The sequence below is a fragment of the Engystomops pustulosus genome, chromosome 4, assembly GCF_040894005.1.
Source record: "Engystomops pustulosus chromosome 4, aEngPut4.maternal, whole genome shotgun sequence".
Taxonomy (NCBI): Eukaryota; Metazoa; Chordata; class Amphibia; order Anura; family Leptodactylidae; genus Engystomops; species Engystomops pustulosus.
Genome location: NC_092414.1, coordinates 145,470,535 through 145,486,704, shown reverse-complemented (window position 1 = coordinate 145,486,704; position 16,170 = coordinate 145,470,535). Strand labels below are relative to the sequence as shown.

Below are 16,170 nucleotides of genomic sequence, written 5' to 3'. Positions count from 1 at the left end.
CTTATGACCTTTTTTAGTTGGTTAAACATGTTAGATGATTTCTAGCCAAACTCCACAGACTTTGGGAGAAATGGGGGGGTTGGGTTTACCATTTTCTCCCGTTCAGTAGACATCAGTGCTTGGGTTGAGTGAGAATATATGTTTGGTAGAACAAGATCTGGCTGCATAGTTCTGCATGTTTTAGAGATAATCTTTAACTAACACCTAATTAAAAATAGTTTTTATGGATAACTGTGGGGACCTGCAATGTATCTGGGACCTGTCAATATTCCCCTGAGACTTCCGAGTGGTGGTCCACTCAAAGTATAAAGGCAGAACAATACTGTGGACAAATACTTAGATAGTCAGAAATTTCCACTGAAATCAGCAGGTTGTGCCGCCATTAAGTGCATCGTCAGCCCCAAAGGTTAAACTAAGTTGAAAACGAAGAAATTTACACTTTGAATGGTTCTGATAGTTTGTGATAGTGATACATTAGCTTGGTACCTGAGGTCATTATGAATATAACATTTTTATTTAATCTTTAATTTCAGCTGACAAATGTTTACAAACCAAAATATCAGAATTTTAAAAACGTTACAGTCAAAGAATTCAGGTAAGTAAGTGATTTTCTGACAGATCATGTTCTTACTTTCACCTCATCTTCAGTAGACGCACAGTTTGGAATGTGAGAATCCCATAGTTTCTATATATCAGATGGATAATTAAGTTATGAAAAAATGTTTTATTGTTTTGTCTACTCCAAAAGCAAAGTGAATGCGGTTAATAAAGATAATTGGGAGCAGCTTCACTAAAACCAGTGATCTGTCCTAAACAACTAGTTGACTGATGCTAGAAGCATCAGTAAGAGGTCCAAGCCTCCTTAGGGGCTATAAAGAGCTATAAACTGCCGTGGTTTCCTGCTGCATGTTATAGTAAATCTGATAAGCTGAAGCCTCCCCATCCACCTTGATCCATGTGGTCATTCTTCTCCATACCTGTATGTTAGGACATTGAGATTGTATTGTAGGGGACAAGCTGAGCCTTCTCTATACAAGGCAGTTGTCTGCTGCATTATGGCTTTAAAACTGCAGCAATTGAGACAGACACTCCACTTTCCCTACAATGCAAACATATAAACAAAGACACATAAACATATTAGGGACCCTGTTGTCCGGAAATATAATGATATCCAAATTGCCCCATTATCACCTTTTTACTATCCATAAAAATCTTTATAAAAGTGGTCATACATTTACCCAAATAGTATCAATGACCCCACAAAAAATTACATCTGTAAGTGAAAGTTTGAAAAAGTTAAATGGTGATACAAAGGCATTATTGGTAACGTTTTTTAATGTATTTAAATGAATTGAGATAACAAAACTATATAAGCTTGGAGCCTCCATTTTCACACGGCCCCAAAGAAAAAATGTAGAGTCATTTGGACTGCACAGTAAATGCTGTAAAACAAAGCCCATAACAAAATGGCGTATCTGCAATTTTTTTTCCGCAATTCAATCGCAATTAGTGTTTTGGTTTGCTTTGATTGTTAGTAATTTTTTTGCAGGCAAGGATCTGTGATCGCTGTTTCTGAGCTTCAATTTGAAAATTCGACAAGTCCTGCACCCTCTAGTAGTAATACTGTAGAAACCCTGCTCAACAACCTGCAGAATGGTACTGTGGGGGAGTTACAGGTCTCACCTGAAAGCATCATCTCAAATGGTAGGACGAAAATAGAATTGTATAATCATTATTGTCTATAAGTAAAAAGCATAAAGATTCCATTGTAAAGATAAAAGTGGTTTAATAACGTAGTTAGTATTTTATACAGGAAAGATAAACCAAAAACACCTTAAGTTTCATATCAATCAGACATTTCTTACAATCAGGGGTGCCCACTTACATTGCTAATACTTACTGATGAGTGCATCCACCAGTACATTAGTGATGGAAACACTTGTAGCTACAGGAACCCCAAGGAGTAGTGTGTAGGTCTAGGAAAAAAAATTACTCATCAATTCCAGGTCACCTTTAGCTTTGTGTGCTGTTTTTGGGCTGCACTGCCGTATATGTATGACACTGCTGTTGAGGTATTTAGTGGAGTACTGTGGTATTTGATGTTTCTAGAGTGGTATTATGAGCTTTGATTCTGGGATTTTAGGTAGTACTAAATTTCAGTATATGTTTTGTCTATGTTTCTGGTTTCTATGTTTTAGTTGTTATTGATGTGGTAGTGTGTTGTTGTACTGTAGTGTTTGGTGCTAATAGTAGCTACCAAGCAAAAGATTGTTCCCCTGTGCTTAAAATCAACTCTGCTAAATCTATCCAGAGAATGTGTTCCATAAATGATTTCATTAAAAAGATAAAGTTTCATTTTCACATAGGGTTAATAAGTATGAAGTGTTTACTATATCCACATGTTTATTTGCAGGTGTATTTTATAAGGCAATACCAAGCACAGTGATCACTGCTTTAGAATCTGATCACAATTTTCTTACTTGAATTTATAAATCATAATGGGTGGGCCTCGAGTGATGGTGTCATTGTTTTACTACAGGCATAGCCCAGCCCTTCATCCAACGTCAGGAAACGTTTACTGTACCTCTGTGAATTTCTGCTGACTACCCTTAATAAGTAAAAATAATGAAATAATAAATAAAAGACATATAATTAGGAGCAGTGTCAAAAAGGGTCAGATGGAAACCAATCAAAAACTGACTTTTTTAGTACAAGCTTTGAAAGAAGTTGTCTATTTAAGGAAAAAGTGTGTTACATTGAATTTGTCAGACATAGAAATTTTTGCAGTATTAAGGGAGGGTTCCGATAAAGCTAGCAGTGTAACACTGCTACATCTGAGGTAGGGCAAGGAGCTGTTTACTTTAGTAAGCAGCTCCTAGTGACTATTTTATTAATGACAGGTCCTCTTTAAATAAATTGTTTAGTCAACTTTCATTTGTGCATTGTAGCTTACTGACATCAATGTTTAATTATTTTGGCAAAAATATAAAAATTCATTGTATTTACAGTGTCCAGCACCACAGCCAACACAACGGAGCTGACTTCGACAAGCTCTCCCACCTCTGTGTCAGCAACAAGCTCTCCTACCTCCGTGTCAGCTACAAGCATGGCATCTTCTATCGTGTCAACAATATCACCACTTACAATTTCCAACATTTCATCAACTTCTAATACATCTTTTTCACCAACTACAGTATCATCCAACATGTCAACTGCACCGACTCTGGACAGTACATTTTCATCCTTAGTTACATCACCCACCAATACGCTAACAACAAGTGAATCATTAACCAACGCCTCAACTCAATCTCAAGCAATCACATCCTCCAGCATGACAAATACAGCAACCACAAATAATCCCGAATTATCTCAATCAACAATAACTTCCAGTCATTTGATATCCTCAGAGACAGGAAGCACTTCAGACTTAACAAATACTACCGCATCAACATCATCATCATCGGTTACAGTGTCCACAAACTCACATTCATCACTTACTACTGCACCGACTCTGGACAGTACATTCTCATCCTTAGTTACATCACCCACCAACACCTTAACAACAAGTGAATCTTTAACCAACGCCTCAACTCAATCCCAAGCAATCACATCCTCCAGCATATCAAATACAGCAACCACAAATAATTCAGAATCATCTCAATCAACAATAACTTCCAGTCATTTGATATCCTCAGAGACAGGAAGGACTTCAAACGTGACAGAAACTGCAGCATCAACATCATCATCAGTTACACTGTCATCCACGAACTCACCTTCATCATTTACTACTGCAACAACACTGAACGATACAATCATATCACCCACAAATACCTCAACGACAAGTGTTTCATTAGCCATCTCAACTTCATCACAAGTAATAACATCCTCCAACAATCCAACTTCATCACCCTCCAATTCAACCTTATCACCAACTTCAACATCACAAGAAATGGCACATTCCAACTCATCAGATTTATCCCTAGCTACACCAACATCATCAAACATAAGCACAGCCAGCTCAATGACCCCAGCCAGCTCAATGACCCCAGCCAGCTCAATGACCTCAGCCAGCTCGATTACCGCAACAACCACTGCCATATCTATTGCTACTGTTCCACTGGAGTTTAAGATAATTAATAAAAACTTTACTGAAGATTTGAAGAACACAGCGTCACCTGAATTTCAGGCTCTTAAGACAACTGTGGAGACTGCGGTAAGTTATTTTAAATAATGTTATACCTATTTTAAACACTAACGATCTACAAGCAATGATTTCATGGGATAATTTATATGAAGATTACATTGCAAGATTTATAAAAAAAAAAAAATCAAACATCTACTGTTAGAGACAATAGCCATATATTGACAATAAGGGTTAAATATTTAAAAGTGAGGCATTCAACATTTTATCAGTGAATGTCCAACTATTATTATGGTGCATTGTCTAAGTATATATGAAGAGGTCTCTGTCCCCCAAACAGAGCGGTTATCCAATGTATTACACAAAATTCCCCCAAAGCTAACACATGTGATCAGTGCTGACAGTGTGCACAGGTTTTAACAACTATAGGCAAAGCCATTGTTGTGATATCATGGGGGGAGGGGCAATGATCATAAGTCAAGCAGAACAGCTCTGCACACCAAAGTATGAAATAGATAAAGACTCCTGGGAATATTTAGCTTCTCCATGATCGTATTGACCTAAACATTAAGGGGGAGGTACACAGTAAAAACTGCATATACAGAGTCTCTAGGAAGATTAAGAAAATATTTTTTTTAGATTTTTTTCCCATCTTCCTACTACATTACAAGGAATATTAAGTGGTGCCACAAGAAGGTCCAAATTGTTACATAGTAAAAAGCTCTGGCTTCTGGGTGGAGCAGAGCAAAAAACAGAAATGCAAAAACTTATAAGGACTGTGGCATCAGAGGGTTAACGTAACAGTTCATTACTCTTGTCCCACAAATTCTGTGTAAGACCCTAAAAAAGAAGTAGAAAAAAAATGATTGGGCTCTACAGGAGACATTGCAACAGCAATTTAAAGGGATTGGCTTGGAATAATTATTCATTGTAATTTATAGGACCAATTATTTGTTCAGTGCTGTAGAAACACAGCGACATAGTGCCAGAAGCAGTTAGGTTCATGTCCCAGTAGCAGTTGTTGCCATTACACTAAAACTCAGAAGCAAGTCCTTTCCTACACACTGAATGAAGTCAGAGACCCAAGACAGCCTATTTTAAATCCAGTTACAATAGGGTGATCTGTTGGGTGGTTAAATTCTGTACTTATGACCTTTTTTAGTTGGTTAAACATGTTAGATGATTTCTAGCCAAACTCCACAGACTTTGGGAGAAATGGGGGGTTGGGTTTACCCTTTTCTCCCGTTCAGTAGACATCAGTGCTTGGGTTGAGTGAGAATATATGTTTGGTAGAACAAGATCTGGCTGCATAGTTGCTGCATGCTTTAGAGATAATCTTTAACTAACACCTAATAGAAAATAGTTTTTATGGATAACTGTGGGGACCTGCAATGTATCTGGGACCTGTCCATATTCCCCTGAGACTTCCGAGTGGTGGTCCACTCAAAGTATAAAGGCAGAATAATACTGTGGACAAATACTTAGATGGTCAGAAATTTGCACTGAAATCAGCAGGTTGTGCCGCCATTAAGTGCATCGTCAGCCCCAAAGGTTAAACTAAGTTGAAAACGAAGAAATTTACACTTTGAATGGTTCTGATAGTTTGTGATAGTGATACATTAGCTTGGTACCCGAGGTCATTATGAATATAACATTTTTATTTAATCTTTAATTTCAGCTGACAAATGTTTACAAACCAAAGTATCAGAATTTTAAAAACGTTACAGTCAAAGAATTCAGGTAAGTAAGTGATTTTCTGACAGATCATGTTCTTACTTTCACCTCATCTTCAGTAGACGCACAGTTTGGAATGTGAGAATCCCATAGTTTCTATATATCAGATGGATAATTAAGTTATGAAAAAAATGTTTTATTGTTTTGTCTCCTCCAAAAACAAAGTGAATGCGGTTAATAAAGATAATTGGGAGCAGCTTCACTAAAACCAGTGATCTGTCCTAAACAACTAGTTGACTGAGGCTAGAAGCATCAGTAAGAGGTCCAAGCCTCCTTAGGGGCTATAAAGAGCTATAAACTGCCGTGGTTTCCTACTGCATGTTATAGTAAATCTGATAAGCTGAGGCCTCCCCATCTGCCTTGATCCCTGTGGTCATTCTTCTCCATACCTGTATGTTAGGACATTGAAATTGTATTGTAGGGGACAAGCTGAGCCTTCTCTATACAAGGCAGTTGTCTGCTGCATTATGGAGTTAAAACTGCAGCAATTGAGACAGACACTCCACTTTCCCTACAATGCAAACACATAAACAAAGACAAATAAACATATTAGGGGCCCTGGTGTCTGGAAATCCAATCTATCTTAAATATAATGATATCCAAATTGCCCCATTATCACCTTTTTACTATCCATAAAAATCTTTATAAAAGTGGTCATACATTTACCCAAATAGTATCAATGACCCCACAAAAAATTACATCTGTAAGGGTGCGGTCACGCGTTGCAGTTAAAACTGCATCACAATTAGTTTTTGGTTGGTTTTAGATGGTATTACTTATTTTAACAAGTGAAAGACACCAAATCAACAGGTGAATGACATTTGTGCAACAGCTTTGTCTTTCAAAATAAAATTCACCCATTCAGTTCATGTTTTTCACCTGTGAAATTGACAAAACTGCACCTAAACCCAACCCAAAACTAATTGCGATGCAGTTTTAACTGCAACGTGTGACTGCACCATCAGTGAAAGTTTGAAAAAGTTATATGGTGATACAAATGCATTATTGGTAACGTTTTTTAATGTATTTAAATTAATTGAGATAATAAAACTATATAAGCTTGGAGCCTCCATTTTCACACGGCCCCAAAGAAAAAATGAAATGGAGAGTCATTTGGACTGCACAGTAAATGCTGTAAAACAAATCTGCAATTTTTCTTTTTCGCAATTCCATCGCATTTGGTGTTTTGGTTTGCTTTGATTGTTGGTCATTTTTTGCAGGCAAGGATCTGTGATCGCTGTTTCTGAGCTTCAATTTGAAAATTCAACAAGTCCTGCACCCTCTAGTAGTAATACTGTAGAAACCCTGCTCAACAACCTGCAGAATGGTACTGTGGGGGAGTTACAGGTCTTACCTGAAAGCATCATCTCGAATGGTAGGACGAAAATAGAATTGTATAATCACTATTGTCTATGAGTAAAAAGCATAAAGATACCCCAAGGAGTAGTGTGTAGGTCTAGTAAAGAAATTACTCTGCCGTATAGGTTTGACACTGCTGTTGAGGTATTTAGTGGAGTACTGTGGTATTTGATGTTTATGGAGTGATATTATGAGTTTTGATTCTGAGATTATAGGTAGTACTAAATTTCAGTACTTGTTTTGTCTATGTTTCTGGTTTCTATGTTTTAGATGTTATTGATGTGGTAGTGTGTTGTTGTACTGTAGTGTTTGGTGCAAATAGTAGCTACCAAGCAAAAGACTGTTCCCCGGTGCTTAAAATCAACTCTGCTAAATCTATCCAGAGAATGTGTTCCATAAATGATTTAATTAAAAAGATAAAGTTTCATTTTCACATAGGGTTAATAAGTATGAAGTGTTTACTATATCCACATGTTTGTTTGCAGGTGTATTTTATAAGGCAATACCAAGCACAGTGATCACTGCTTTAGAATCTGATCACAATTTTCTTACTTGAATTTATAAATGATAATGGGTGGGCCTTGGGTGCTGGTGTCATTGTTTTACTACAGGCATAGCCCAGCCTTTCATCCAACGTCAGGAAACGTTTACTGTACCTCTGTGAATTTCTGCTGACTACCCTTAATAAGTACAAATAATAAAATAATAAATAAAAGACATATAATTAGGAGCAGTGTCAAAAAGGGTCAGATGGAAACCAATCAAAAACTGACTTTTTTAGTACAACCTTCAAAAGAAGTTGTCTATTTAAAGAGAAAGTGTGTTACATTGAATTTGTCAGACATGGAAATTTTTGCAGTATTAAGGGAGGCTTCCGATAAAGCTAGAAGTATAACACTGCTACATCTGAGGTAGGGCAAGGAGCTGTTTACTTTAGTAAGCAGCTCCTAGTGACTATTTTATTAATGACAGGTCTCTTAATAAATTGTTTAGTCAACTTTCATATGTGCATTGTAGCTTACTGACATCAATGTTTAATTATTTTGGCAAAAATATAAAAATTCATTGTATTTACAGTGTCCAGCACCACAGCCAACACAACGGAGCTGACTTCGACAAGCTCTCCCACCTCTGTGTCAGCAACAAGCTCTCCTACCTCCGTGTCAGCTACAAGCATGGCATCTTCCATCGTATCAACAATATCACCACTTACAATTTCCAACATTTCAACAACTTCTAATACATCTTTTTCACCAACTACAGTATCATCCAACATGTCAACTTCATTAGAGGCTTCAATTACCCCAAACACCACATTAGGCACATCAACGACAAATAACCTAAATATCTCACAGGTTACATCATCATCTATTAACTCTACTACACAAGCAATGCAAACGTCCAACACAACCACATTAGCTTCATCAACTCCAAGTACCTTAAATATCTCCCAGGTTACTTCATCATCCAACATGTCAACTTCATTTGATGCTTCAATTACCCCCAACACCACATTAGGCACATCAACGACAAATAACCTAAATATCTCACAGGTTACATCATCATCTATTAACTCTACTACACAAGAAATGCAAACGTCCAACACAACCACATTCGTTTCATCAACTCCAAGTACCTTAAATATCTCCCAGGTTACTTCATCATCCAACATGTCAACTTCATTTGATGCTTCAATTACCCCCAACACCACATTAGGCACATCAACGACAAATAACCTAAATATCTCACAGGTTACATCATCATCTATTAACTCTACTACACAAGCAATGCAAACGTCCAACACAACCACATTCGTTTCATCAACTCCAAGTACCTTAAATATCTCCCAGGTTACTTCATCATCCAACATGTCAACTTCATTTGATGCTTCAATTACCCCCAACACCACATTAGACACATCAACGACAAATAACCTAAATATCTCACAGGTTACATCATCATCTATAAACTCTAGTAACGCTACACAAGCAACGCAAACTTTCAACATTCCCACAAATAGCTCATTTTACACAACAGCCACACAGACAACCTCTGTCCCATCTATTGCCTTGGTACCATTGGAGTTTAGGATCACTAATATAATATTTGAGGATGCTCTAAATAATGCATCATCAACCAAATTTAATGACCTAAGGACTACGGTGGAGACCTCGGTAAGAACTTTTGAATAATGTGGTAACCATTTTAGACACTAAAGATTTATAAGCATTTTCTCCCTATGCATAACTTTTATAAGAAATTTACTCATTATGTCATTTTGAGATATTATTAAAATACAACAGCTGTGGCCACCTGATTTCTTTCTATATTCTCTATTCTCTAATAATGGAGACTGGCTATACATTCATACCTCTTTGTCGTGTATGATCACCCTTATTCTAAAAGTTGGTTACAGTTGTACGAGTCTACAGTAGTCAAAAAAACTTTGCCATTATTAATTAATAAACATGTAGATTGTAAACCCCAACAACGTAGGGCAAATTTTAACTATAGGTCCAATGCAGGAAATAGCATGTAAAATGTCTATATTTTACAGAACAGAAAGCTCTGTTAGACATTAGTAAGTATTTACTTCACATGCTTATTGTTCTGACCATATAGGAATCTCACAGCGCTCTGTGATTCGGTCTGTGCTGGTGCCAAACTAGGGTACCAATACAATGGATGACTCATAATAGGAATATGGTGCTCAACTAAAAATTAGTAATTCAAAAGTTTTATTCATGATTACAATCCACAAATTTTCATATGACGTATCAGTCTAGATCATGAGTAGAAGCTTTTGAGGAGAATGCCAGTATTTCAGAAAGGACTTTGAATCAAAATAGTTGCTCTGGGTAAAGTGGTAAAGTTTAGCGGTTTCCAGGTAAGTTAAAACAGTTAGGGGTCATCCATCCACCGATATCTTATGCCTCAAATGGTGTATGGTTATGGTGATCCACCGTTTATGGTATAAGATAGCGGTGGATACTGCTTTGGCAGACCCCTGACTACCTTAACTCACCTAGAAGCAGCTAAACCTTGCCATTATACCTTTGGGATCATTTGGACAAGAGGTCCTTTCCAAAGTACACCTCCATTCTACCCATAATGATGAAGGTCAATCTAGACCAAAACATCACATAAAAATTTGTGGATTGTAATAGCAAACTTTTGAAATACTAATTTTTCATCTTCTTATTACTCTGACTGACCAACTCTGCAAACCCTTTTGATCAGAGTATATACATTATCAGATCCAGTAGTATGTTACTTTGAATTGTTGCAGAATTTGCCACCAGAAAATATTTTTTGTGTTAAACACATTTTAAAGGGGTTGTCCGAGAGCTATGAAAATTAACTAAAGGTGGCGGGAGGGGGCTGCTTAAAAAAATAAAGAACTACTTACCTTCCGGCACCCTGTGGGTGCCCCGCGCTGCTGACGCTCCTGTCCGGGCGCCATGTAAACAAACATGGCTGCCGGAGCAGCGCTAGAATCAGCTTCTGGCCAGGCAAGCCTATCCGTCCCTGTTCACAGCATTGTGAATGCGGGCCGGAAGGACGTCGGGTCCGGCCGGAGGCGGAGTCCAGCGCTGCTCCGGCGGCCATGTTTGTTTACACGGACTGGAGTAACAGCAGCGCAGGACACCGGAGGGCACCGGAAGGTAGGTAGCTCTTTATTTTTTAAGCAGCCCCCTCCAGACACCTTTAGTTAATTTTCATAACTCTCGGACAACTCCTTTAAGTATTTTTTTTGGATCATATTTCTTTAAATCACCTTGGAGGACATTTAGGAGGACTTGTTCGCCATTTTTTTTCCATAAAACTCATTAGATAATCTGAATTACTTTGGGACCATCAGTAATCATGATTACTTTCTCCTTTATGCCACCTCCTTGTGCGGCCAATGGAGTGCACCTGTGCACTCACTGCAGCCTACAAACTCTCAGAATTTGCAGGCTGATGTATCCCGCAGCATCAGAGCATTTATCATACACCAGTGCATGAGCGCTGGCATAGGAAACATGCCCTCAATGTCACTAAATGTGTTTAAAGGGAACCTGTCACCAGGAGACCCATTTTTAGCACTCCCCAGTCCCCACAGAGCATAGTACATACAATGCCAAAGTGGTTTTGTATAAAAAATAGGTTTTACAGAAAAAAAGATATGTTATATTGTACCTTTCATTAGCATCTGCTGTGTGACTAGGCAGTTACCAATTGGGAGGGTCTGGAAAGGAGCAGTTTCCCCCCCCCACCCTTGGGAAACATGTGAACTTTTCAAATATATGAATAACTCCCCACACTCGGGATTGGCTGTAGAGGAGCAGGGGGCGTCGCTAAGCCCAGTGATGGGTGTTTTCATATATTTGAAAAGGTCACATGGAGAAGCTGAATCCCAAGAGGGGGGGGGGGACTGCTCCTTTCCAACTCCTCCCAAAAGGCAACTGCCTAGTCACACAGCAGATGCTAAAGGTACAATATAACATATCTTTTTTTCTGTAAAAACAATTTTTTTATAAAAAAGAACTTTGGCAGTGTATGTCCTATGCTCTGTGGGGACTGGGGGAGTGCTAAAAATGGGTCTCCTGGTGACAGGTTCCCTTTAAGTACAATATCCTGCAATTCTCACTGTGACCACTAGGCTAATAATAGACTGACAGTTGCTGATGCTGTAATGTTTCAATACAGTAGTCTTACATAATAGTAGGATAAATAACACCACTATAGTAAACTTTCTACTCTGCACCTGCACAGGAAAACTCTCCATATAGCTCAATGTGCTGTTATCTATGGCCGTGCAACTGATCCAAAACATATTATTATTAGAAGCTGTGATATTACTTAATGCTGTTACGAGAGCTCAGGCAAGTCCCCATAATCATGGACAGAAAAAAAAACATAACTACAACCAGGAAACAAAGTAGAAAAGAATGCATAGTATATAAGATGTGTATAAGATGTACATAAGCTAATTATCAAAACATTTCCTTTAGGAAGAAAATAATAACTGGAATGGCTCTAAGATGCACAAATTGTATTATTTTTGCTTTTGATGATAACTGTTAACATAAATATTTGTTTTGTTCCTTTTTTCAGCTAACAGACATTTACAAACCAAAATTTAAGAATTTTAAAAAAGTTAAAGTAGCAGCATTCAGGCAAGTGATTCTAAATTATTAACTATTTAATTGAATAAAATATCTGTGTTAGGTTGCAGCCCTTGAGAATTACATACCTTTGTGTGTGGTGTTAGTACAATGTCATGGCAAACGACCGCCGGCTCCCGATGTCACAGGGAGCGACAATCTTTATCACAATCTTTTTGAAGCCGGCAAAGCTAGCACAGATCGCGGGTGTTACCGGTAATTGTTTGCTGCATATGCAGCATAGACTTACCGGCTATGGAGAGGGCTCAGCCCGCTAGCCCTCTCCATTCACATGCAGCCGACACAGCCGTGACGGTAAGGGGTCAATGTTTTCCACTTAAAATCTCTTACCGTAGAATGATGGGTTAAAATTTTGGGGAATAGACTTAAAAGCCATTCCCAGAATTATGGGTATCAACTATAGCATCTCTAAAAACCATTGCCGATGTCTTTCCACTTTGGACCGATTTAGCAAGCTCTGCGCAGTGCTTTGTAATCTATGTGCGCTATATAAATAAATTATTATTATTATTAAAAATATGTTTGAACTTACCTGAATGCTCCAGACTGGAAAATTGCCACAAACTTTGCTTTTAAGGACACAGTCACACTTGCTGATGATCAATTAGTTTGATTTGTGAGTAGTTTGATTTACTATGAATGCAGTAGGAATTTATTACGTTTACCTTCTGCATTTTGTCCCAGTGTTAGTTAAAAAAAAGTAATAACACAGTATAATTTGTCATGTTAAGACTTTAAGAACCAGATGCTTTACTTTAACACAGATTTAGTCAGAATAATGGTTGTATACATTTAAAAGTATCTGCCATAAAGAGTCATGTGAAGCAAAGATTTTAGATCCTGCACATGGACTTATGTATGATGACTGTATCTAATCCATCACATACTGTACAATAAATTGAGGTATTTAATGTTGGTAATTTGATTTGCAGGGAAGGATCTGTGATTGCTGTAAATGAGCTTGAATTTGATAATTCTATAAATCCTGCTCCCTCCACTGATGATACTGTACGGGCCATGTATGGCAGCACCGCAAATGGTACTTTTCTTAGTAGCCTACAGATTTCCCCGTCCAGCATCAAATCAAATGGTAAGACTTCTAAAGTGTCATGTGCTTTTGAGTAAAGGGGACAGGACAACTTCCACGTGTCACAAGATTTTAGCCAACAACCTTCCCTCAGTTGTTGAAGATGGGATGGAGATGGGTCTTACAGCATGACAATGACCCAAAACACACAGCTAGGGCAACTAAGTAGTCACTCCTACTGGCCTAGCCAGTCTCCAGACCCGAACCCTATCACAAATCTTTGAAGGGAGATGAAATTAAATGTTGCCAAGGTGCAGCCCTGAGGCCTATAATATCTAGAGAAGATCTGTTTGGAGGACTGTAGCAAAATCCCTACTGCAGTGTGTACAAATTTGGTGAAGAAGAAATGTAAGAAATTTGTGGTCTCTGTAATTATAAACAAAGGCTTCTGCATCAAATATTAACTTCTGTGTTTTTATTGTATCAAATACTTATTTCATGCAATAAAGCGCTAATTAATTATTTAAGATTCATATAATGAGATTTTCTGGATTTTTGTTTAGATTCGTTGTCTCACAGGTGTAGGTTACCTAAATTAATTCCCTACAGTATTCTCTGGGTTCATTAGAAAGACGATTACTTTGTGCTCAATTAATTTGCACAGAAAAAAATGTATATCCTTGCACTCCAAGGTTTCATGCCAGAATAGGGTAAATGGGTAGGAAGTGGATTCTTTATCTTAATATTTAAACACTGCAGGACATCAATGAGAAGAGGAAGAGAGGTAACTATGCCACTGCTTTCTAATGTGAGCAATGCTCTTACCTGAAGTAGTAAAATTAAAAATCTTATTGTGGTACACACTTTGCAATCTAAAAAAAATATTGCCTGTCTGTTTTTGTTTTACAGAATCAACCATAGGTAACTTAGCTCCTACCAATGTTTCAATTAGTTTTCTTATTAAGACACCATTTAATGAATCCACCAAAGACGTTCTACAAAGTCAAGCAAATGACTGGGTATGTTTAGATTCACTTTAGAACCTTAATAAGTAAAAGGGACTTTTACCACTTTTGAACACATTAGTAATGCTAAATATCCAGCCTGATTTTAAAAAAGAGATTGGGAATGTCCCAGTTTTGACAGCATTATTGCAAATGTTATTTGAGTACATATGTTTTGCTTTAATTTAAATTTCAGTTTTACTTTTCAGGTCACTAAAACCTTAACATTGCTTCCAAACACTACAATAGCAGCTAATACAACTCTTACATTTCGGTAGGTGGAAAAGTGTTTCATGTGACTTTCATTTTATATGAATTGGCTGTCGTAACATCTTTATAGATATTTTCCTTATATAAAGATTATTATTTATTATTCCTTCCTCCTTTCCCCTTTCTATTGTTGTCAATACGCCTCCGGATCAGTGGGGCTTTGTTGTATCTCTGTGATAAGGTTTCATTTTTGTTCTGCCTTACTTGTCTTACCATAACCTATATGGTTTGCTTCACCTTCTCTGTTTATATGTCCCCAAGTCTTCCAGAGATATGAGACTTACTGAGTGACTTCCTGATACTGTACCTACATTTTTGTTGTTTTGTTGTCATGTTTCAAGACTTCCAATATTGTTAAGCTATTGTTTCCAGTTTTCATTGTACAGGGCCCTGCTCCTTACCATATATACCATTTAGGCCACGTTTACAGTCTTCTTTACAGTATTTTGCTTCATTATTTGTAAACCAAAACCAGAAATGTATCCTAAATACATGTTTATGTTTATGTTCCATTTCTGTTTTTAACACTAAAATACTGATGCCAAATACTGTAAAAGTAATGTAATGTAAAAGTCACCAAATTCTTTATAAATTTGTCTGATAATTTGGCCTATGATATTTCAACTTTTCTGACCATATGAAACTATACTGTGCAAATAACATGTTATGTTAGAAAGACTTGTCTTACAACATGAAAATCCATTATTATATGTATTTATATAATCATAATACAGGCAGTCCCCGGGTTACATACAGGATAGGGTCTGTAGGTTTGTTCTTAAGTTGAATTTGTATGTAAGTAGGAACTGTATATTTTATCCTTGTAATCCCAGCAAGAACTTTTTTGGTCTCTGTGACAATTGGATTTTTAAAATGTTGGGTTGTCATAAGAATCAATATTGACACTAAAGCTTCATTACAGACACATGTGATAACTGTTATAGATGATTATTGTAGCCTAGGACTAAAGTACAATAAATTACCAATATCCAAAGGTCCGTTTGTAACTGGGGGTCGTATGTAAGTCGAGTGTTCTTAAGTAGGGGACCGCCTGTACTGTAAAGTAACACTAGGTGCACTGTAATATATATAAAGTACCATTTTCTTACAACCAAAATAATTACATATTCTAAAAACCAAGTTTTTATGTTTAATCTTTTCTTTTAAGAAATTTTGTCACTAACCATATTCAATGAAAAGTACAATATTAACTTGGGCCACAAAGTCAGACACTTGTCAATTCTGTAGAGGTTTTCTTAGGAGGACTCACCTCATTTACATCATCAGAAGGACCAGACTATATGGACTGCAATAGAACATAACATCTTAGCAAAATTACATCTACTAACGACTATAGATAATGTCACTTCTATCTACTTCCCTCTTCCAGAGGAAACTCTCCCATTTATGTCAGTGTGTAAGCTCCAGTCTATTGCTGTCTATCACCATGACGCTAATATAAAG

General features: G+C 37.2%; 2 protein-coding genes across 2 annotated transcripts in view; both read left to right on the top strand.

Moving 5' to 3' along the window:
• Positions 1-12,418, top strand: part of LOC140128476 (uncharacterized) — a 53,523-nt gene extending 41,105 nt beyond the window's left edge. The window contains exons 4-10 of the mRNA XM_072150179.1: positions 534-595; positions 1,550-1,704; positions 3,009-4,213; positions 5,820-5,881; positions 7,096-7,250; positions 8,312-9,408; positions 12,335-12,418. Of these exons, the coding sequence (XP_072006280.1) occupies positions 534-595; positions 1,550-1,704; positions 3,009-4,213; positions 5,820-5,881; positions 7,096-7,250; positions 8,312-9,408; positions 12,335-12,418 (2,820 nt within the window). The remainder of the gene's footprint in view (positions 1-533; positions 596-1,549; positions 1,705-3,008; positions 4,214-5,819; positions 5,882-7,095; positions 7,251-8,311; positions 9,409-12,334) is intronic.
• Positions 12,419-13,340: 922 nt separating this feature from the next.
• Positions 13,341-16,170, top strand: part of LOC140125666 (uncharacterized) — a 29,403-nt gene continuing 26,573 nt past the window's right edge. Inside the window, exon 1 of the mRNA XM_072144534.1 lies at positions 13,341-13,495. Coding sequence (XP_072000635.1) covers positions 13,423-13,495 — 73 coding nt within the window. The 5' untranslated portion in view covers positions 13,341-13,422. The remainder of the gene's footprint in view (positions 13,496-16,170) is intronic.